This window comes from Physella acuta, unplaced genomic scaffold (genome assembly GCF_028476545.2).
Source record: "Physella acuta isolate Inbredline_101_S28 unplaced genomic scaffold, ASM2847654v3 ptg001688l, whole genome shotgun sequence".
NCBI lineage: Eukaryota > Metazoa > Mollusca > Gastropoda > Physidae > Physella > Physella acuta.
This window is the reverse complement of record NW_026733201.1, coordinates 123,934-148,366: the sequence shown is the minus strand read 5'-3', so window position 1 is coordinate 148,366 and position 24,433 is coordinate 123,934. Positions and strand designations below refer to the sequence as shown.

Below are 24,433 nucleotides of genomic sequence, written 5' to 3'. Positions count from 1 at the left end.
CCGGTGCGGTCCACACACCCCGCCCCACCCTCGCTACGCCTATGGTGCCTAATAATGTTCTCTATGTGCCTGTATAATGTATTCTATGTGCCTGTATGATGTTTTCTATGTGCCTGTATGATGTTTTCTATTTTCCTATATGATGTTTTATATGAGCTTATATGGTGTTTTCTATGTGCCTGTATGATGTTTTCTATTTTCCTATATGATGTTTTATATGAGCTTATATGGTGTTTTCTATGTGCCTGTATGGTGTTTTCTATGTGCCTGTATGATGTTTTCTATGTGCCTGTATAATGTTTTCTATGTGCCTGTATGATGTTCTCTATGTCCCCAGATAGCCGCTAATGTCCTGATGTCCCTGGGGTCCGCCTGTATGGGGTTTGCTGGGGGTCTTTTCCTGGACAGGCTCAACCGACGCTCTGTGCTAGAGACTAAGTCAGCCATGAGCGCTAAGGCAAAGATTGAGTTGGCCTACAGGAACAAGGTGAGGGGGGTGGTGGAAGGTGGGGAGGGGAGGGGGTGAAATGTGGGGAGCGGGTGGAAGGTGGGGAGGGGAGGGGTGAAATGTGGGGAGGGGGTGGAAGGTGGGGAGGGGGTGGAAGGTGGGGAGGGGAGGGGGTGAAATGTGGGGAGGGGGTGGAAGGTGGGGAGGGGGTGGAAGGTGGGGAGGGGAGGGGGTGAAATGTGGGGAGCGGGTGGAAGGTGGGGAGGGGAGGGGTGAAATGTGGGGAGGGGGTGGAAGGTGGGGAGGGGGTGGAAGGTGGGGAGGGGAGGGGGTGAAATGTGGGGAGGGGGTGGAAGGTGGGTTAAGGTTGGGCATTAGTGAGAGGTTTTCCCATGGCCTTTCACAGTTAAAATACTCAGTGATATTGTAGTTGACCGATTCCGTCTCCTGTGGCGAACTATCGATTTTACGCCCCCCCCCCCCCTTCGAGGTTGGGTGCGCTTTTCAGTAGCCACTGTACCTTAAAAGTTTGTATTATGTCGTCACAAAAATTATCCTAAACAGTCAAATAATTCAGGTAAGCAAACCAGTAGTCAATATTCTTATATTTCAATTTGTACAACTCAGTAATACAAAACTATTCAGTAATACAACTGAGAATCATCTTTTAATATTTTTTACTACCCCATTTGGCGCCCCCCGCCTAGATTCGGCGCCTGGGGCGGCCGCCCCCACCTGCCGTTCCTTAACTACGCCTATAAATAGTCGTACATCACCTATGAAAAGACAAGAGTGTTGTCCTCTTTGCGTCTTTGCTTTCAGATTTAACGGAGGGGGGGGGGGGTACAGTGAGGCAGTGGCAGGACCTTAACTGTACGGCCCGGGGAGGGGGGACAGTGAGGCAGTGGCTTGACCACAAAATTGAAAATTTTTAACACCCATTAACTTAATTAATTTACTGTTTTTTTAAGTCCAATAACTCTTCATTGAAACAGCCAAGCTATTTGTAGTTCCCCCCCCCCTAATATCAACATTCAGCTGAAACTTAATACAACCCTCCAGGGACTTCGAACTTTTATATCTCAAACATAAAACACAAGTACCTTTGTAATCTCCCCACTGCTAATGTTGCTAATGGCGCCTTGCCTGTACAGGAGCGACTTCTGCTGTCAGTGCTGCCCAAATGTGTGGCAGACGAGATGCTCAAGGACGTGGGGAATCTGGCAGACGGACAGTTCAGGAAGATCTACATGAGCAGATATGAGAACGTCAGGTGAGTCGCACCTAAGTTTACTCTCTCGGTATATGTGTGATCACTAGCTACCTGTGGTTGTGAGACTGTAGACAGAACAAAAATATAAGTGAGACTTTAGACAGAACAAAAATATAAGTAAGACTTGTAGACAGAACAAGAACTAAAACACAAGTGAGACTGTAGGACCTACCCTAAGACATATCTGCAAGTGTTATGAGTCTGCCCCCAGGCAATCAATAGAGTTGATTAACGTCGTCAGCCCGTCGACCGGATGTTTACAGGCAGATTGTGGCCTGCGGATAACTTTAATCACTCCATGCACATTTTTTTGTCTCGTTTCTTAACGGCACTCATTTTTTTAATGGTCTGAGATTTTTGTTGGTCAACGGTAATAATGAATGACAGTTAGTCAACGGTAATAAGAATGACAGTCAACGGTAATAACGAATGCCCGGATGTCAGCTTTAAAAATGGCCGCCGCGAGTCAACTACTTTCCCATTGACGATGGTGTACTATTAGTGAACGACTTACCCAGAAATGGCTGAGTAAAACTTTTGTCAAGATTTACATATAACCATTTAGAAACAGACTCATCACGTTATAATATTGGCCTGTTAAAAGAACAGAGTCCTTGACGAAATCTGTCGACTAAAGTGTGAAGTCTTTTGTAAAATTAGAATCACATAATGTCTTTAAATTATCATGTTGAGTTCGTCTTTGGTATTTGTCAGCTGTATCGGTGTAGGGTACGACTAGATATTGTATGGTGGTGGTGGTGGTGGTCCAAACAAGCTTACAAAACTAGTTACCTTTCTGTATTGCAGCATTCTGTATGCTAATTAACCTTTATTATTGCAGCTTCCTGTAAGCTATATAACCTGTACTATTGTAGCATACTGTATGCTATATAAAATACTGTATTGCAGCATAATGTATGTTATATAACATGCTGTATTGCAGCATACTGTATGATATATAACCTGTACTATTGCAGCATACTGTATGCTATATAACCTGTACTATTGCAGCATACTGTATGCTATATAACCTGTACTATTGCAGCATACTGTATGCTATATAACCTGTACTATTGCAGCATAATGTATGCTATATAACCTGTACTATTACAGCATACTGTATGCTATATAACCTGTACTATTGCAGCATACTGTATGATATATAACCTGTACTATTGCAGCATACTGTATGCTATAGAACCTGTACTATTGCAGCATACTGTATGCTATATAAACTGTACTATTGCAGCATACTGTATGCTATATAACCTGTACTATTGCAGCATACTGTATGCTATATAACCTGTACTATTACAGCATCCTGTATGCTTTAGAACCTGTACTAATGCAGCATCCTGTTTGCTATATACCCTCATGTATTGCAGCATCCTGTATGTTATATACCCTCATGTATTGCAGCATCCTGTATGCTCTATAACCTGTACTATTGCAGCATCCTGTATGCTCTATAACCTGTACTATTGCAGCATCCTGTATGCTATTCAACCTGTACTATTGCAGCACACTGTATGCTATTCAACATGTACTATTGCAGCATACTGTATGCTATATATCATCATGTATTGCAGCATCCTGTTTGCTGATATCGTTGGCTTTACAGCCATCTCCTCTACCGTGACAGCCGCTGAACTGGTCAAGATTTTAAATGAACTCTTCGCTAGTTTTGATGTACTGGCCAATGTAAGTGCTGGGTTTACTTGTATGTGGATGTATGTATGTGTATGTATGTGTATATATGTGTATGTGTATATATGTGTATGTATGTCTATGTGTTCTATTTATGTCTATGTATGTCTATGTACGTCTATGTGTTCTATTTATGTCTATGTATGTCTATGTATGTCTATGTATGTCTATGTATGTCTATGTATGTCTATGTATGTCTATGTATGTCTATGTATGTCTATGTATGTTTATGTATGTACAAGAGCCAGTTAGATGTTCCGTATATGTACGTGTGATGTTTGTATGTGCTTGTATGATGTTTTATATATGCCAGTATGTCTTGTAAAGAAGAACCTTTACATTCATTGATTAAATTCACTATCCACAAAGTCAAAACCTTTTAATGGACCAAACTATACACTTCTTTAAAATCATCCGAAGTCATTAGTTTTTACTTTAATTAATCTTTTCACTCAGTTAACCCTTGACCTCTCAAATCCTATGACTTGCCGTTAATCCGATCAATGGAAGACAGTTGAATTGTGTCAGATTTTGGGGAATCTCTTAGTCTTAGCAGAACTCAAGCAAAAAAAAATCAATTTGTACAAATCGATTAAGTCTTTGGAGATGTTGACGTGGTTTTAAAGCCGAGAAGTTATCCCCCTTGTGTTTTAAAGTTGAGAAGTTATCCCCCTTGTGTGTTGAGTGAAAGGTACTAGGCAAGTGGAAACCCGCGTGACTCTCTCTAATGGGCGACCTCTATCTACGTCATGCTGGCTGGCCAGATTTTTCAAACTACACAGGCCAAAATGTTCACTTATTACATGAAAAATACTTTTTTTTTCATCAATTTACATACTATATAGAGTGATTTTAATGAGACTTACAATTTCAACGATTTATAATTAAACATAGCAATTTATCAATTATTTATAATAAGACATAACAGGTAAAAAACGTTACCTAAAAATAACTCACGGTTTAATTAATTCGAATTTTAATTAAAACCAAGAGGGTTAACTCTGATTACTGTCATGTGTCATGTTCTCGCTTCTGTTGTTTTATTGATTTAGTTTTGTGTTTATATAGTGTGTCCTCCACGCTTTCACTTCTGTCCTCCAGCACTCACTCCTCCACTCTTCCACCCCCTATTTATGTCCTCCACCACTCCACCCATCCACTCATATCCTCCACCACTCATGTCCTCCACCACTCATGTCCTCCACCACTCATGTCCTCCACCACTCATGTCCTCCACCACTCCACCACTCATGTCCTCCACCACTCATGTCCTCCACCACTCATGTCCTCCACCACTCATGTCCTCCACCACTCATGTCCTCCACCACTCATGTCCTCCACCACTCCACCACTCCACCACTCATGTCCTCCACCACTCCACCACTCCACCACTCATGTCCTCCACCACTCATATCCTCCACCACTCATGTCCTCCACCACTCCACCACTCATGTCCTCCACCACTCATGTCCTCCACCACTCATGTCCTCCACCACTCCACCACTCCACCACTCATGTCCTCCACCACTCATGTCCTCCACCACTCATGTCCTCCACCACTCATGTCCTCCACCACTCCACCACTCATGTCCTCCACCACTCATATCCTCCACCACTCATGTCCTCCACCACTCCACCACTCATGTCCTCCACCACTCCACCACTCATGTCCTCCACCACTCCACCACTCATGTCCTCCACCACTCATGTCCTCGACCACTCATGTCCTCCACCACTCATGTCCTCCACCACTCATGTCCTCCACCACTCATGTCCTCCACCACTCATGTCCTCCACCACTCCACCAATCCACCACTCATGTCCTCCACCACTCCACCACTCATGTCCTCCACCACTCATGTCCTCCACCACTCATGTCTTCCACCACTCATGTCCTCCACCACTCCACCACTCCACCACTCATGTCCTCCACCACTCCACCACTCATGTCCTCCACCACTCATGTCCTCCACCACTCATATCCTCCACCACTCCACCCCTCCACTCATATCTTCCACCACTCCACCACACCTGTCCTCCACCACTCAAGTCCTCCACCACTCATGTCCTCCACCACTCATGTCCTCCACCACTCCACCACTCCACCACTCATGTCCTCCACCACTCATGTCCTCCACCACTCATATCCTCCACCACTCCACCCCTCCACTCATATCTTCCACCACTCCACCACACCTGTCCTCCACCACTCAAGTCCTCCACCACTCATGTCCTCCACCACTCATGTCCTCCACCACTCATGTCCTCCATAACTCCACCCCTCCACTCATATCCTCCGCCACTCCACCACTCCACCTATCCACTCCTGTCCTCCACCCCTCCACTCCTGTCCTCCCCAGAAGTTCCACCAGGTCCGTATCAAGATTCTAGGCGACTGCTACTACTGTGTGTGTGGCGCCCTCGAACCTAGACCTGACCACGCCGTGTTGGCGATACACATGGGGCTCAGTATGGTGGACGCTATCAGGTAGAGTCATCTCGCTAGTTAGTGGAGTCAGTAGAGTCATCTCGCGTGGTAGGAGAGTCAGTAGAGTCATATCGCTAGTTAGTGGAGTCATCTCGCTACTTAGAGGAATCAGTAGAGTCATCTCGCTAGTTAGGGGAGTCAGTAGAGTCAAACTCGCTAGTTAGGGGAGTCAGTATGGTGGACGCCATCAGGTAGAGTCATCTCGCTAGTTAGGGGAGTCAGTAGAGTCATATCGCTAGTTAGTGGAGTCATCTCGCTACTTAGAGGAATCAGTAGAGTCATCTCGCTAGTTAGGGGAGTCAGTATGGTGGACGCCATCAGGTAGAGTCATCTCGCTAGTTAGTGGAGTCAGTAGAGTCATCTCACTAGTTAGGGGAGTCAGTAGAGTCATCTCACTAGTTAGTGGAGTCAGTAGAGTCATCTCACTAGTTAGTGGAGTCAGTAGAGTCATCTCGCTAGTTATGGGAGTCATTATGGTGGACGCCATCAGGTAGAATCATCTCGCTAGTTAGAAGAGTCAGTAACCTCGCTGGTTAGGTAAGTGTGGTGGACGCCAGCAGGTAAAGTCATCTCGCTAGTTAGGGGAGTAAGTAGAGTCATCTTGCTAGTTAGAGGAGTCAGTGGAGTCATCTCGCTAGTTAGAGGAGTCAGTGGAGTCATCTCGCTACTTAGGGGAGTCAGTAGAGTCATATCGCTAGTTAAAGAGTCAGCACGGTAGTGTCCACTTGCTTGCTAGGGGAGGTAGACTGGAGTTGTCTCGGTTGATTAGAGATATACCTGGGTTACCTCGCTTTCTAGGAATGATGTGGTGGTTGTTTTTGTTTGTTTTTTGTTTGTTTTTTTAATTCCACCCTAGCATTTTTAATTCTATGACTTTCTATCCTGGCATTTTTCTTGTTCACCGCTTTAGTGCCGTGCGCCAAAAGACGGGCAAGGACGTGAACATGAGGGTCGGGGTCCACACAGGGGCGTGCCTGGGTGGGGTGCTGGGGCAGCGCCAGTGGCAGTTTGATGTCCTGGGGAAGGAGGTCACACTGGCCAACAAGATGGAGAGCGGCGGGCTACCAGCGTAAGTCGAGATTTGTGTGGTCAGGTTTTGGGCTACCAGCGTAAGTCGGGATTTGTGTGGTCAGGTTTTGAGCTACCAGCGTAAGTCAGGATTTGTGTGGCCAGGTTTTGGGCTACCAGCGTAAGTCAGGATTTGTGTGGCCAGGTTTTGGGCTACCAGCGTAAGTCAGGATTTGTGTGGTCAGGTTTTGGGCTACCAGCGTAAGTCAGGATTTGTGTGGCCAGGTTTTGGGCTACCAGCGTAAGTCAGGATTTGTGTGGCCAGGTTTTGGGCTACCAGCGTAAGTCAGGATTTGTGTGGTCAGGTTTTGGGCTACCAGCGTATGTCAGGATTTGTGTGGACAGGTTTCTCTCGTTACTCAAGTTAAAAAAAATGTCATATTTGTTTTACTAAAGACCTGCCATTGTCATAATTTAAATAAAATATCTGAAAATTTGATTTTAAAAACCGAAGTATCAAACCAAAAGTTACATTAACAAATTATTTTTATTATTTTTAAAAGTATTTCTAAAATGTATGTATACTGAATGTACACTTATGTTTTTTAAAGAGTGCTAATTTAGCATATGAATTAATTGCATTTAATATTTTTATCAACAAAATCCGAAGTTTGAAATCGTACAGTCAATTTTTGACATTTCTCCTTAGAAAAATCTGTCCACTAACACGGTATGTCGTAACTTCCTGTTTCAGGCGTGTCCACATCTCCGAGGCGACCAGAGCGTGTCTGAACGGGGAGTTTGAGCTGGAGGAGGGTCACGGGGAGGAGAGGGAGGAGGAGCTGAGGCTCAAGAATGTCAGGACGTACCTGGTCAAGTCAGTGCTCAAACCTGTAGGTTTCATTGGTCAGATACACAAACCTGTAGGTTTCATTGGTCAGATACACAAACCTGTAGGTTTCATTGGTCAGATACACAAACCTGTAGGTTTCATTGGTCAGATAAACTGGTCAAGGCAGTGCTCAAACCTGTAGGTGTCGCTAGTTCACTGGTCAGATAGACTGGTCAAATGTTGGTCAAACCTGTAGGTTTCATTGGTCAGATAAACTGGTCAAGGCAGTGCTCAAACCTGTAGGTGTCGCTAGTTCACTGGTCAGATAGACTGGTCAAATGTTGGTCAAACCTGTAGGTTTCATTGGTCAGATACATTGGTCTAATGTTGGCCAAACTAATAGATATTTACCATATTAATTGGTCAGTAAAACAGATAGAGCCTGAGAGAGCTTTGTGAAATATTTTGTTGAAACAATCCTAACTGGTGTTGTGTGATGTAGCCCGCTCCAACACACAGATTTTTCTTGTCTTTAGTATATCTGTAACACAAGCTGAAACCACTAGTTGTATGTTGGTTCAGGTTTAACTATCAACTATTTTTTGAGGAATCAAATGTTAATGAGTTACTAGTTTTTATAACTTACGTATTGAGAGAGCTAATTGTAACGATATAATCATGCACCTCCCCATTTCATCTCTCCCACAGTACCCAGAAGGCACCCTGGACATGCCGACCACCCCCACCAGACAAACCAGCAACGGTTTCCATAGAAACAAGAGAAGTTCCAGCCAGTCACAGACCGAGCAGGGTGACGAGGCTGATCGAGACGAGGCTGACGGTGACCCCGTGGGGAGCGGAGAAGAAGAATACAAGAAGGAGTTCAGCCTCAAGCTACAGCGGGAGTTGTTGGCTAAGGAGAGAGATAGGTATAGTACACGCTGGTTTGGTTGGTTTGTTGGGATAGGTAGAGTACACGCTGGTTTGGTTGGTTTGTTGGGATAGGTAGAGTACACGCTGGTTTGAGTGTTTGTTTGTTTTCATCATTTTGACTAAACGTGTTCGTCAATTTAAATAATGAGAAAGGTGTGACGCAAGAGATATATCACACACATGAGCGTGTCAACATTGACAAACTAAAGTTTAGATCCCGGGTCCCCAACTTATGATTTTCTGAAGATCACCAACGTAAACAAGAAAAATATTTACTACAAGCCGACCCGCGGCGTAGCATACGCCGCTATTTAGTGAGGGGTGAAGACTTCCTGAAAGACACAGTTGTCCAATTGGGGTGGGATACGAGGGAGGGGGGGGGGAGGAGAGCAGAGGCGTAGCGACCCTTCCCGGCGCCCGGGGACAAACTTTCGATTTGCACCCCCCCCCCTCAAACTTTTCATTTGCACCCCACCCCCCTCAACCTTTCGATTTACACCCATCCCCCTTCGAACTTTTCAATTGCACCCCCCTCAAACTTTCAATTTGGCGCCCCCCCCCCTAAGGTCGGCGCCCGGGGACATATGCCCCCCCCCCCCGCTACGCCTCTGGAGGGGGGTTAGAGAGTCGGCGTGCGTGCGTGGTGTCCCGCATGGTTGGGCGACGTAGAGAAATATATATACACAACATAATTTTGATTTGTAAAATGCTGTTAATTCAATAGTATCGGGGTCACGGGTCACTTGGTTGTCATAAAAAGGGGTCTCTACCCAAATAAAGGTTGAGAACCTGTTTAGACCATTTGTGAACGTCATTTCTAGACTCCTAAATGAAAACTATATATTTGGCCTATTTTTTACTGTTTTGTTATCCACAGTAAACTATTGGAAATATTTCAACCTTTGACCTTGAACTTCAAGGACAAAGCTCTAGAGGTCAGGTTCCAACAGAGGTCAGACAGCTACAGTGGCCTTCCAGTGGTGGCCCTTAGTGTGGCCCTGGTCCTCATGTTCGTGGCCAAACTATGTATTTCACCCAGGTCAGTTGGCCATGAGATTGGACAGTTATAGGTAAAACACCTATGACTGTTTGCCTATAATTTTGGTCAGTCAGAGGTAGAGATTAACGTAATGCTAAAACAGACATTTTAACGCTGAAGATTAGCTCAGCACGTACAAACATATTGAACACAAACTTTTAACGCTAGAGATGAACATAGGTATGACATTCTATATGCTGCTCTAGCACCAACATAGGTATGACATTCTCTATGCTGCCATAGCACCAACACAGGTATGACATTCTCTATGCTGCCATAGCACCAACCTAGGTATGACATTCTCTATGTTGACATAGCACCAACACAGGTATGACATTCTCTATGCTGCCATAGCACCAACATAGGTATGACATTCTCTATGCTGCCATAGCACCAACATAGGTATGACATTCTCTATGCTGCCATAGCACCAACATAGGTATGACATTCTCTATGCTGCCATAGCACCAACATGGGTATGACATTCTCTATGCTGCCATAGCACCAACACAGGTATGACATTTTTTATGCTGCCACCTGCCATAGCACCAACACAGGTATGACATTCTCTATGCTGCCATAGCACCAACATAGGTATGACATTCTCTATGCTGCCATAGCACCAACATAGGTATGACATTCTCTATGCTGCCATAGCACCAACATAGGTATGACATTCTCTATGCTGCCATAGCACCAACATAGGTATGACATTCTCTATGCTGCCATAGCACCAACACAGGTATGACTTCTGTATGCTGCCATAGCACCAACACAGGTATGACATTCTCTATGCTGCCATAGCACCAACATAGGCATGACATTCTCTATGCTGCCATAGCACCAACATAGGTATGACATTCTCTATGCTGCCATAGCACCAACACAGGTATGACATTCTCTATGCTGCCATAGCACCAACACAGGTATGACATTCTCTATGCTGCCATAGCACCAACATAGGCATGACATTCTCTATGCTGCCATAGCACCAACACAGGTATGACATTCTCTATGCTGCCATAGCACAAACACAGGTATGACATTCTCTATGCTGCCATAGCACCAACATAGGTATGACATTCTCTATGCTGCCATAGCACCAACATAGGCATGACATTCTCTATGCTGCCATAGCACCAACACAGGTATGACATTCTCTATGCTGCCATAGCACCAACATAGGCATGACATTCTCTATGCTGCCATAGCACCAACACAGGTATGACATTCTCTATGCTGCCATAGCACCAACACAGGCATGACATTCTCTATGCTGCCATAGCACCAACACAGGTATGACATTCTCTATGCTGCCATAGCACAAACACAGGTATGACATTCTCTATGCTGCCATAGCACCAACATAGGTATGACATTCTCTATGCTGCCATAGCACCAACATAGGCATGACATTCTCTATGCTGCCATAGCACCAACATAGGTATGACATTCGCTATGCTGCCATAGCACCAACATAGGTATGACATCCTGTATGCTGACATAGCACCAACATAGGTATGACATTCTGTATGCTGCCACCTGGTTTCTCCACAGAACTCTGACGACGGTTCTCATCTACCTGGGTGGCGTCATCATCTTAGCAGCCATGGGCGTTGTTTCAATGGCCTTCACCTTCGCTCAGGTAAATATTTTAGAGTCTGTTACTGGCTCCACGTAGTCCATACAGTATCATGTTGTGGGTTAATGTGGTCGCGTCGTAGAGCACACACCTACTTACCCGGAAGTCCAGGGTTCGAGTCCATATGACGCCGTTGAGTCCACCCAGGTCTGATGGTTACCAACTGGGAGCGGAATGTGAAGGCGACGGGGCATTGTGCTGTCCTCATAATGTCCTCATAATGTCCTCATAATGTCCTCATAATGTCCTCATAATGTCCTCATAATTTCCTCATAATGTCCTCATAATGTCCTCATAATGTCCTCATAATGTCCTCATAATGTCCTCATAATGTCCTCATAATGTCCTCATAATGTCCTCATAATGTCCTCATAATGTCCTCATAAGTAGTATATTAGGTCCCTTTTGGAGCGAATTTGGGTGGCGCAAAGGATATATAGGAAAATACTCACCCAGCCTGGGACAATGACATATAACAAAATACTCCCTAGGGTGGCGCAAAGACATATAGCAAAATACTCGCAGGGTGAAGGGTAAGGCGCAGGGTGAAGAGGGTGGCGCAGGGTGGCGCAGCACCCTGGGACAATGAGATATAATAAAATACTCGCAGGGTGAAGGGTGAGTGGCGCAGGGTGGCGCACCAGCCTGGGACAATGACATATAATAAAATACTCGCAGGGTGAAGGGTGAGTGGCGCAGGGTGGACCTAGTTACGTAATTTTAATGCGTTTTTAATGAGTTTTTAAATTTTTAATTAATTTTTATTATCGAGTTACGTAATTTAATTACTTTGTTTGTATTTTGTTTTTTAAATTTTAATTAATTTTAGTTTGATTTAATTAGTTTGAATTTAATTTTTAAATTTTAATTAGTTTTTTAATTAGTTACATAATTTAATTATTTGTTTGATTTTAATGAATTTAAATACTTTGTTTATTTATTTTGTTTTGTAATTTTTATTGACGAGTTACGTAATTGGATTATTTGTTTGATTTTAATTAATTTGATTTTAATTACTTTGTTTATATTGTGTAATTTTTATTAACGAGTTACGTAATTTGATTATTTGTTTACTTTTTTAATTGTTTAATTTGTTGTTTACTTGTTGTTTAATTTAATTACTTTGTATAATTTATTTGTTTGAAATTCATTTTAATTAGTTTGCTGTTAATTATTGGCGATAGATGTTACCAAGCGGGTGGTGGTGGTGGTGGTGGTGGTGGTGGTGGTAAATTTGCTTAAGATTATAAACTTCAAGTTTTAAAAATCAACAACGTTATGGACCATTCAGCAACACAACGAACGGTTACCGAAAATAGAACATCCATTTAACTACATCTGTTACTTAGCGATCCGTGATCCTTTGTTGACACGCGCTGCGCTTTTAATGGGAATGTATTGATCGCACCCACGGAGCCATCGGGACAACGGGCGCGTTAATATTGATTCCACACACAGCCATCAAATGATGGTCCGCCTAATTAATTTGGTCATGCATCGTGGGTTTATGTCGACTACAAACATCCATTAGAGACACCTGTTACTCGCTATCGATCCACATGCGATCCTTTGTTCTTGTCAACCACCGTACAAGGGCCAAGTTAATATTGATCGAACCCACTGACCATCAGTATGAGGGTCCACGTCATGTGTAATTTTTATTAACGAGTTACGTAATTTGATTTTAATTTTTTAAATTTTTAAATTTTTTAATTTAATTTTATAATTAGTTTAATTATTATTAACGAGTTACGTAATTTGATTTTAATTTTTTAACTTTTTAAATTTTTTAAATTATTATTTTTAAATTTTATTTTTAATTGTTGTTTACTTGTTGTTTAATTTAATTACTTTGTATAATTTATTTGTTTGAAATTCATTTTAATTAGTTTGCTTTTAATTTCTTTGTTGTACGCCGTTTGAAATAAAAGACTAACACTAGCGTGTACTAGAAAGTGTCATTGTGTATAACATCCATTTAACCACAGCTGTTACTTATTAGCGACAGCTTGTACTTATCGATCCGCCCGTAATCCTCCCAGGCGCTCCCCGTGGTTGCTTAATAGCGGGCTCACTGAAGCGATCACAACAGGTAATTAATCGAAGCCATTAAGTCCCTCTCCGCGTTAAGTGTGGCGACAGCTGGTGCTGTAATTAGTCACGGCTCTCGGCTTTTTTCATTAGACTACAGCTGTACATGAACTATGTTCACATATCGTACGCCCGGTCATTCTTTGATCAAATTAAAAAAAAAAAAAAAAAAAAAATTTGTATCCACATGTCATGCGAACCGTCCCTTGCTATGTATGAAAGATTAATGGTTGTAACTATTCGCTTATAGCGAGGGTCAGCGAAAACAAAAATATATTTAAGGGTCGGAATTTTCTTTCAACCACCGTTAAGTCAGGTTTTGAGACGAAACGAAATCTCGGTAGGTTCGTGTTTTTTAATGGGCGACAGGGCGACTTGATGCGTTGGTACGTAGGTATGCGGGGTAGACATGTTTTTTACAAGTCTGGAAAAGTAATTACGTTTTTTATGACCGTTCCGATTTTCTTTTGATCTGACCACCATTTGACCACACTGAGCCAGATAAATTTAACAATTGTCGCAGCGGGGTTTATTTTAAGTGCACCCCGTGCACGCTTGTTTACATTTTAAAAGACGTGTCGCGTGTCTTCCCCTTACGGCTTCCCTAATAGAGAAACGAGAGGAAAGACAACTGTTCTAAAATTAGAACAACCTTGTCTACAGACACGAGTATCGTCCCTTGTGAAAAAATTCGCGTCAGAATCCTTAACTAAACAGTCAATTTCTTTAAAAAGTTAAAAAATAATTTAGGAAGACAAGGGTTAACAAAATATATATCTTAGTCTTGCAGCAGATTACCTTCCCATGTTCGCTTTAGTATTACAGTTTTCATCAATCTTCTTTTTGACTTGAACTTCTTTAATTTTTAAGAAAGTTAACTTATACATAATACATTACGTCTAATGACAATTTTTTTATTTTTACCACTCAATGTATTTTCTTTTTCTATATCTTACATTGTCATCTTAATTTTTGATCACCTTAGGTGGTGGTAAGGTGGTAAGGTGGTGGTAAGGTGGTGGTAAGGTGGTGGTAAATTTGCTTAAGATTATAAACTTCAAGTTTTAAAAATCAACAACGTTATAGTACGTCGTGTCAAATGACACACCGTTAAAATGTCTACATTTAAAGTTCACCAAAATAATGACGTAAAAACTAAATATGATATGACGTTAGCATACATATCATTCAATCTAATCACTCTAAAGTACAAATCAATAATTTTTATTGATTAAGGGGCTGGGTGAGTTATTTTTATCACTATTCGCCCTTCCCCTTCCCTTTGTCCGCAACCCCGTTCCCCTTCTCCCATCCAACCTTGCGTCATCACACTAACCTCAATACCAACCGCTAGATAAACAGACCGTACTACTACCCACACTATACCTTGGACAGACAAAGGCTGTATGACAATCCTACAGACAAATATTTATTCAACTAATATCACAACCCCCTAGAAACCACTCCAACAGACTGGGATACATAACTTGTAGACACCACTCCTCGTTGAATATCTCTTGCACCCTACCTACATCGACAACTTTGTCCGCCGCCCTCGCCCCCGTCCCTAGTATGAACTCGGTTACCAACAATTTCAAAACATGCATGTTCCGAGTTCAAAACCAACCTTCACCGACACTACTATGAACTCGGCCCCTAACACTTCCAAAACATGCCTGTACTAACTTTGAAACCACCATCGGTGAAAACTTCACCGACCCTAGTATGGACTCTACACCTACCGATTCCAAAACATGCATGTTCCGAGTTCAAAACCAACCTTCACCGACACTAGTATGAACTCGGCTACCAACAATTCCAAAACATGCATGTTCCGAGTTCAAAACCAACCTTCACCGACACTAGTATGAACTCGGCTACCAACAATTCCCAAACATGCATGTAACAACTTTCCAACCTGCCTCAGTGCTAACAAAATTCCCCGACCCTAGTATGAACTCGACTGCCCTCAATTCCTAAACATCCATGTACCAACTTTGTAACCTGCATCGGTGAAAACTTCACCGACCTTAGTTTAACTCTCCCTAACAATTCCAATGATGCATGTACGAACTTTGTAACCTCCCTCGGTGAAAACTTCACCGACCTTAGTTTAACTCTCCCTAACAATTCCAATGATGCATGTACGAACTTTGTAACCTGCCTCGGTGAAAACACCCCCGTCCCTAGTATGAACTCGGTTACCAACAATTTCAAAACATACATGTTCCGAGTTCAAAACCAACCTTCACCGACACTAGTATGAACTCGGCTACCAACAATTCCTAAACATACATGTACCAACTTTGCAACCTGCCTCGGTGAAAACATCTCCGACCCTAGTATGAACTCGGCTACCAACAATTCCTAAACATGGATGTACCAACTTTGCAACTTACCTCGGTGTTAACGAAAACTCCCCTGACCCTAGTATGGACTCTACACCGACTGATTCCAAAACATACATGTTCCGAGTTCAAAACCAACCTTCACCGACACTAGTATGAACTCGGCTACCAACAATTCCTAAACATACATGTAACACCTTTGCAACCTGCCTCGGTGAAAACATCTCCGACCCTAGTTTGAACTCGGCTGCCAACAATTTCAAAACATGCCTGTCTTAAGTTTGTAACCTGCCTCGGTGAAAACTTCACCGACCCTAGTATGAACTCTAGACCTTCCGATTCCAAAACATACATGTTCCGAGTTCAAAGCCAACCTTCACCGACCCTAGTATGAACACGGCCCCTTAATCAATAAAAATTATTGATTTGTACTTTAGAGTGATTAGATTGAATGATATGTATGCTAACGTCATATCATATTTAGTTTTTACGTCATTATTTTGGTGAACTTTAAATGTAGACATTTTAACGGTGTGTCATTTGACACGACGTACTATAACGTTGTTGATTTTTAAAACTTGAAGTTTATAATCTTAAGCAAATTTACCACCACCTTACCACCACCTTACCACCTTACCACCACCTAAGGTGATCAAAAATTAAGATGACAATGTAAGATATAGAAAAAGAAAATACATTGAGTGGTAAAAATAAAAAAATTGTCATTAGACGTAATGTATTATGTATAAGTTAACTTTCTTAAAAATTAAAGAAGTTCAAGTCAAAAAGAAGATTGATGAAAACTGTAATACTAAAGCGAACATGGGAAGGTAATCTGCTGCAAGACTAAGATATATATTTTGTTAACCCTTGTCTTCCTAAATTATTTTTTAACTTTTTAAAGAAATTGACTGTTTAGTTAAGGATTCTGACGCGAATTTTTTCACAAGGGACGATACTCGTGTCTGTAGACAAGGTTGTTCTAATTTTAGAACAGTTGTCTTTCCTCTCGTTTCTCTATTAGGGAAGCCGTAAGGGGAAGACACGCGACACGTCTTTTAAAATGTAAACAAGCGTGCACGGGGTGCACTTAAAATAAACCCCGCTGCGACAATTGTTAAATTTATCTGGCTCAGTGTGGTCAAATGGTGGTCAGATCAAAAGAAAATCGGAACGGTCATAAAAAACGTAATTACTTTTCCAGACTTGTAAAAAACATGTCTAACCCGCATACCTACGTACCAACGCATCAAGTCGCCCTGTCGCCCATTAAAAAACACGAACCTACCGAGATTTCGTTTCGTCTCAAAACCTGACTTAACGGTGGTTGAAAGAAAATTCCGACCCTTAAATATATTTTTGTTTTCGCTGACCCTCGCTATAAGCGAATAGTTACAACCATTAATCTTTCATACATAGCAAGGGACGGTTCGCATGACATGTGGATACAAATTTTTTTTTTTTTTTTTTTTTTTTTTTTTTTTTTTTTTTTTTTTTTTTTTTTTAATTTGATCAAAGAATGACCGGGCGTACGATATGTGAACATAGTTCATGTACAGCTGTAGTCTAATGAAAAAAGCCGAGAGCCGTGACTAATTACAGCACCAGCTGTCGCCACACTTAACGCGGAGAGGGACTTAATGGCTTCGATTAATTACCTGTTGTGATCGCTTCAGTGAGCCCGCTATTAAGCAACCACGGGGAGCGCCTGGGAGGATTACGGGCGGATCGATAAGTACAAGCTGTCGCTAATAAGTAACAGCTGTGGTTAAATGGATGTTATACACAATGACACTTTCTAGTACACGCTAGTGTTAGTCTTTTATTTCAAACGGCGTACAACAAAGAAATTAAAAGCAAACTAATTAAAATGAATTTCAAACAAATAAATTATACAAAGTAATTAAATTAAACAACAAGTAAACAACAATTAAAAATAAAATTTAAAAATAATAATTTAAAAAATTTAAAAAGTTAAAAAATTAAAATCAAATTACGTAACTCGTTAATAATAATTAAACTAATTATAAAATTAAATTAAAAAATTTAAAAATTTAAAAAATTAAAATCAAATTACGTAACTCGTTAATAAAAATTACACATGACGTGGACCCTCATACTGATGGTCAGTGGGTTCGATCAATATTAACTTGGCCCTTGTACGGTGGTTGACAAGAACAAAGGATCGCATGTGGATCGATAGCGAGTAACAGGTGTCTCTAATGGATGTTTGTAGTCGACATAAACCCACGATGCATGACCAAATTAATTAGGCGGACCATCATTTGATGGCTGTGTGTGGAATCAATATTAACGCGCCCGTTGTCCCGATGGCTCCGTGGGTGCGATCAATACATTCCCATTAAAAGCGCAGCGCGTGTCAACAAAGGATCACGGATCGCTAAGTAACAGATGTAGTTAAATGGATGTTCTATTTTCGGTAACCGTTCGTTGTGTTGCTGAATGGTCCATAACGTTGTTGATTTTTAAAACTTGAAGTTTATAATCTTAAGCAAATTTACCACCACCACCACCACCACCACCACCACCACCCGCTTGGTAACATCTATCGCCAATAATTAACAGCAAACTAATTAAAATGAATTTCAAACAAATAAATTATACAAAGTAATTAAATTAAACAACAAGTAAACAACAAATTAAACAATTAAAAAAGTAAACAAATAATCAAATTACGTAACTCGTTAATAAAAATTACACAATATAAACAAAGTAATTAAAATCAAATTAATTAAAATCAAACAAATAATCCAATTACGTAACTCGTCAATAAAAATTACAAAACAAAATAAATAAACAAAGTATTTAAATTCATTAAAATCAAACAAATAATTAAATTATGTAACTAATTAAAAAACTAATTAAAATTTAAAAATTAAATTCAAACTAATTAAATCAAACTAAAATTAATTAAAATTTAAAAAACAAAATACAAACAAAGTAATTAAATTACGTAACTCGATAATAAAAATTAATTAAAAATTTAAAAACTCATTAAAAACGCATTAAAATTACGTAACTAGGTCCACCCTGCGCCACTCACCCTTCACCCTGCGAGTATTTTATTATATCTCATTGTCCCAGGCTGCTGCGCCACCCTGCGCCACTCACCCTTCACCCTGCGAGTATTTTACTATATCTCATTGTCCCAGGCTGCTGCGCCACCCTGCGCCCCTCACCCTTCACCCTGCGAGTATTTTATTATATCTCATTGTCCCAGGCTGCTGCGCCACCCTGCGCCACTCACCCTTCACCCTGCGAGTATTTTACTATATGTCATTGTCCCAGGCTGCTGCGCCACCCTGCGCCCCTCACCCTTCACCCTGCGAGTATTTTATTATATCTCATTGTCCCAGGGTGCTGCGCCACCCTGAGCCACCCTCTTCACCCTGCGCCTTACCCTTCACCCTGCGAGTATTTTGCTATATGTCTTTGCGCCACCCTAGGGAGTATTTTGTTATATGTCATTGTCCCAGGCTGGGTGAGTATTTTCCTATATATCCTTTGCGCCACCCAAATTCGCTCCAAAAGGGACCTAATATACTACTCTCATAATGTCCTCATAATGTCCTCATAATGTCCTCATAATGTCCTCATAATGTCCTCATAATGTCCTCATAATGTCCTCATAATGTCCTCATAATGTCCTCATAATGTCCTCATAATGTCCTCATAATGTCCTCATAATGTCCTCATAATGTCCTCATAATGTCCTCATAATGTCCTCATAATGTCATCATAATGTCCTCATAATGTCCTCATAATGTCCTCATAATGTCCTCATAATGTCATCATAATGTCATCATAATGTCCTCATAATGTCCTCATAATGTCCTCATAATGTCCTCATAATGTCCTCATAATGTCCTCATAATGTCCTCATAATGTCCTCATAATGTCCTCATAATGTCCTCATAATGTCCTCATAATGTCCTCATAATGTCCTCATAATGTCCTCATAATGTCCTCATAATGTCCTCATAATGTCCTCATAATGTCCTCATAATGTCATCATAATGTCATCATAATGTCCTCATAATGTCCTCATAATGTCCTCATAATGTCCTCATAATGTTGATGTCAATTAAACAGATCTTCTGGACGCAAGGCCGGCGCTACTTATAAGGCGAACTAGGCGGTCGCCTAGGGCGCCATCATTGGGGGGGGGCGAAAAGGTTTAATCGCTATTATCAAAAAGTACCCAATAATTAATAACTTTGATTATCTTTTATAAACTATGGATGATAATATACAAAGGCGGAGCGATCTATTTCGGCGCCCAGGACGAACTATCAATTATGCACCCCCACCCCAAAATTAGGCCTATATAGCTTATATTTATTCGCGATGGTGAAAATGTACCCCCAGCTCCCTAATTTGGAAAGGTCTGGGCGTTTTTTACCAGTCTGTTAGCCTTTTTATTTTGGTGTCACATAATTGATGTACAAAACTATTAAATAAGTTCGTAATTTAAATTTCGAACATTTCAAACGGTTATCTATTTTAATGTTGATTTAGTGATCGCTCCAGCGCATGACGGGGCGTTACAAAACACGTGCAATTTTGGTTTTTAATAGGGCGTGTAAATCTCGTTTTCTCTGACTTTGTTAGAAATCTGTTCTGGTGTATAGAGTTTTGTAATAATGACGGGGTGTTCAAAGTATTGTCCCTTGTTTGGTAAGTTTTGATGAATTGTTTTAATTTGGGAGTAGCAGTGGAAGGCTGTTGCTGATATGGTTTTGAAGGTATAAACTATCTAAGTGTTTAAGTGTCGTATTTTTTATTTAGCTGTTGTCGTGTAGGTGTAGGTCTAGTGGAATCTGATTGGTAGTAGTGATGAAGTATCGTAGTTCAGGAGTTCGTGACTATCGAGTCTTGTGGTATTCAGGTATCGAATTGTATTGACTGTTAACGTGTAGTAGTGAGTCCAATGAAATCGTTGTTGATTTGGAGTATCGTTTGTAGAGCTTGCTGGTGTCGTAGTTCTGTAGCATCAAGTCTTGTTATGTTTAGGTATCGAAGTTTGATATGTGTTGTGAATGTAGTAGAGTATATCAAGTATTCTAGTTTATCGTACGTTAGATGAGGACGGACTACCCTATAAAGAAAGGTAGGTGTCCTCTAGCTGAAAAATCTTGAGTTTTTTAGGAATCTGTTTTACCACTCTTATAGTATTAATGTATAATATTATATTGGCTGGAATTTTATAACTACCCGTAAACATTGTTTTTTACAAATAATTTTTTTTTTAATTATTTAATCAATAAATATGGCAATATCTCAAAATAATTACCTGCATTTGAATATTTTGAAAAGCGTCCCTTTATTTGGGGGATCCAAAATTTTGAATAAAAATGCACAATATATTATTGCTAGTGAATGTATGTCATCAAAATTGACTAGAATTATGATATAATAAAGCTACCATCTTTAGACTTTCAAACAAAACCTACAGTTTAGTAGTCAATGAGTAAAATATATTCTTTTGACACGGTTACATAGCTAATATAAAAGATTTCTTATAATAATTATCTAATGAAATTTAGAGCGTTTTATTGTGTATTTCAAGCGTGTTTTAGTTATTCTTGGTTAATTTAGCTATACTTGTGAACGTTAGTTCCCTTGAATTAAATTTTGGTATTTATATTTCCAAATGGGAGATAATTCGTTGCTTAACTTTCCATTCATTTCAAGTTCCTGCACCTTAGGGTTGACCTCTTACTTATAAATACAACTTTAAGTTATTATTTGCTATTGTAAAAACTATATAGAGCAGAAGTTTTAAACAAAATAGTTTGGTAGTTTTTTTTAACATTATCAAGTTAAAAAATAAAACCATCAATAGCCGTTGTAGATAGCAATACTTAATGTTAGCAGACATTCATTATGAGATGCGTCTAAAACAGGGGTCGGCAACCTGCGGCTCGCGAGCCGCATGCGGCTCTTTTGGTGTCACAGTGCGGCTCTCCAGCTCCTTGCACAAATATTAATAATTATATTATTTCATTTTCAAAACTCATAACACAAATTATACTGTAAGGATACACACGTTTAAACAGGATAAAAACACTCATCCCTTTGAGAACAATTCCATTCTTGCCACGGCCCAAGTGCCGACTTTTTCGAATATCGTTAATTGGGAATGTTAATTTAGAATGCATTTCCCTATCCGTCAGTAATCATTAATTTGACGTGAGTGACGTAGTTATAATTAGCTTCCTACTGTTGAGCCGGGTACTGGACGGTGGGGTACGAGCCTACCCTTGGCTCTGTGAGGTGGAAGATAAGCCTGGTGAGAACCAAAGGACAGAAGGGACCGATACACGGTAACCAAACCGATATCTAAGCCAGTTAGTCGGCGATAGACGTGTTGAGGCCTTCCTACTAATGGGAGACACCTCCTAAACCGGTGTTATCGTAAATTTTTTTTTTTTTAATTAACAGCTTCTAAAGAGGATTGGGATAGTCCTATATTTTTTTTAATTACTAATTTCATTATTCTGGCGAAACATGTGTATGTTTTTATATGAATAAATATTATTTCATATTTAAAGCTATTTATGTTAAATAACAAATCAAATTTATTTTTCTAACCCAAATAAAATAATAAAATATTAAAATAAAAATGTCAGTGGCTCTTTAAAAACTGGGAAATAGTCAAAATTTTAACTTTTGGCTCTTCCGTCGCAAAAGGTTGCCGACCCCTGGTCTAAAATCATCTTTCCAGACTTTTTGCTCCTGGGAGGGGGGGGGGGGGGAGCAGAGGCGTAGCGAGGGGGGCGGAGGGTGCGGACCGCACCGGGTGACACCATTTAGGGGTGGTGACACCAAGGCAAAAAATAGCAAAATATATAGAGAAAAACTTAAGGGGTTGAAAATCGAAAGTTTGAGGGGAGGGGGGGGGGAGTGCAAATCGAACGTTTGAGGGGGGTGTGTGCAAATCGAAAATTTGTCCCCTGGAAGGTGACACCATTAAGTGCCGCATCAGGTGACACCCGACCTCGCTACGCCACTGGGGGGGGGGGGGGGCACTTGAAATTTTCTAAATGGGGGGGGGAGGCAATGTCGTAACGTACAAAGTAGACTCGTGGACAATTTCAATAGAATGTGATTACGCTTGCAAACTGGAATTGAAGGAATTAGTACAAACTTTTGCGACGATGGAGGCAAGTTAAATTTGATTTTGATGGGGGATAGTGTAGTCAGCGTCGCCTTAGTTTGCATGACGTAAGTCAGGTACCCATTATTGCTGGGTGGACTCAGGCATGTCCTACAGATTTTACTAAAAACAAATCTAAACTTTACTATAACAAATCGTAAACTTTACTATAACAAATCTAAACTTTACTATAACAAATCTGATCTTTGCTATTTCTCCTCTGAAAATGATGTTTTGCGTGTACCTTCCAGAAGTTTCCAAAAAGTGTCGTCAGGTTCGCCATGTCCGTCGAAAAGCACGCGGTCCTCAAGTTGTTGTGGGGATTTACCGGATGTGTCGTGTTCTTCCTGTGTGACGCAGTTCCGGTCGTAAGTTTTAGACAAACTTTCATTCATAGTTTAAACTTGTGCCATTGACAACAATAAAAGAAGTCATTGAACAAAACCATCTGTGGTTTATATGGACTGGTCATATCCTTTTCTTCAACTACTAGTATCGTTTCTTACTGTTAACAATGTGAAGTTCACTCTAGGTATCGTTTATTGTTGGTAAAATACGATTACAGATATAACGATATTTTAATTTAAGGATATATAAAAAATATATCATTAATGGAAATTCTACTATACTAAAATGTAGAATTGATTACATTACATTGTAGTTCATGTTTCTTTACACAACAACTAAATCTAGAGTTTTATTTTACTAGCATTGACATTTAAATTGAATATTACAGTATTAATAAGATTTTGTTGAACTTGATGCACTTAATGTCTGTTTTGGTAGATTCTTGTCAAGATTTCACCGACCTGGACCCAACTATTTGTTTATTTATAGTTCCAGTGCGAACAAAGAAACGTCACTATCAACATAAAAAACGGCAGCCATATTGCAACAGACGACAGCGCCTGTTTCTACATCGTCTACTACACCCACGGCGCCAACCTCATCCTCATAGCCATCTCCTCTATGGTCAATCTCGGTCACGTGGTCAAGGGCGTGCTGATATTTTTAGTAACAGGAAGTCATTGTCTCATCGTTCTACTGGGAGTGGAGGGAACTTACGGGAACTACAACCGTGTTTTATATGAGTACGTTTCATGGGGTCTGTCTGGGGTCAAGGGGGTGGGGGTCGGGGTGGGAGGGGTTATTTAGGGGAGGGAACCTAGGGGAACTACAACCGTGTTTTATATGAGTACGTTTGGTTTTAGCTAGATTGTCTAGGTCAAGGGAGGGAGTAGCTGGTATTTACACTTAGAACTGAAAACACATGGGGGAGTAGAGTTTATCTGTGTGATGTTGCTCTACCTCGCCTATATGACGTGGTATTTACTTTTCCTAACTCGGGAGCCAGGAACCCACCAGAAGAGTGTGGACTTGCACACACATGGAGCCCAAGAGCCGAACTCTAGACATTCCAGCTAGCATTGGCGCGCTCTATCAC

The 24,433-nt window shown here is 40.8% G+C and overlaps 1 protein-coding gene across 2 annotated transcripts in view; it reads left to right on the top strand.

The window, feature by feature from the left end:
• Positions 1-24,433, top strand: part of LOC131929891 (adenylate cyclase type 3-like) — a 36,064-nt gene that overhangs the window by 6,373 nt on the left and 5,258 nt on the right. For both annotated transcript variants that reach the window (XM_059286271.1, XM_059286272.1), the window contains 11 exons: positions 338-487; positions 1,603-1,721; positions 3,311-3,422; positions 5,789-5,916; positions 6,827-6,985; positions 7,679-7,817; positions 8,465-8,685; positions 9,567-9,728; positions 11,286-11,373; positions 23,241-23,357; positions 23,827-24,080. In XM_059286271.1, coding sequence (XP_059142254.1) covers positions 338-487; positions 1,603-1,721; positions 3,311-3,422; positions 5,789-5,916; positions 6,827-6,985; positions 7,679-7,817; positions 8,465-8,685; positions 9,567-9,728; positions 11,286-11,373; positions 23,241-23,357; positions 23,827-24,080 — 1,649 coding nt within the window. The remainder of the gene's footprint in view (positions 1-337; positions 488-1,602; positions 1,722-3,310; positions 3,423-5,788; positions 5,917-6,826; positions 6,986-7,678; positions 7,818-8,464; positions 8,686-9,566; positions 9,729-11,285; positions 11,374-23,240; positions 23,358-23,826; positions 24,081-24,433) is intronic.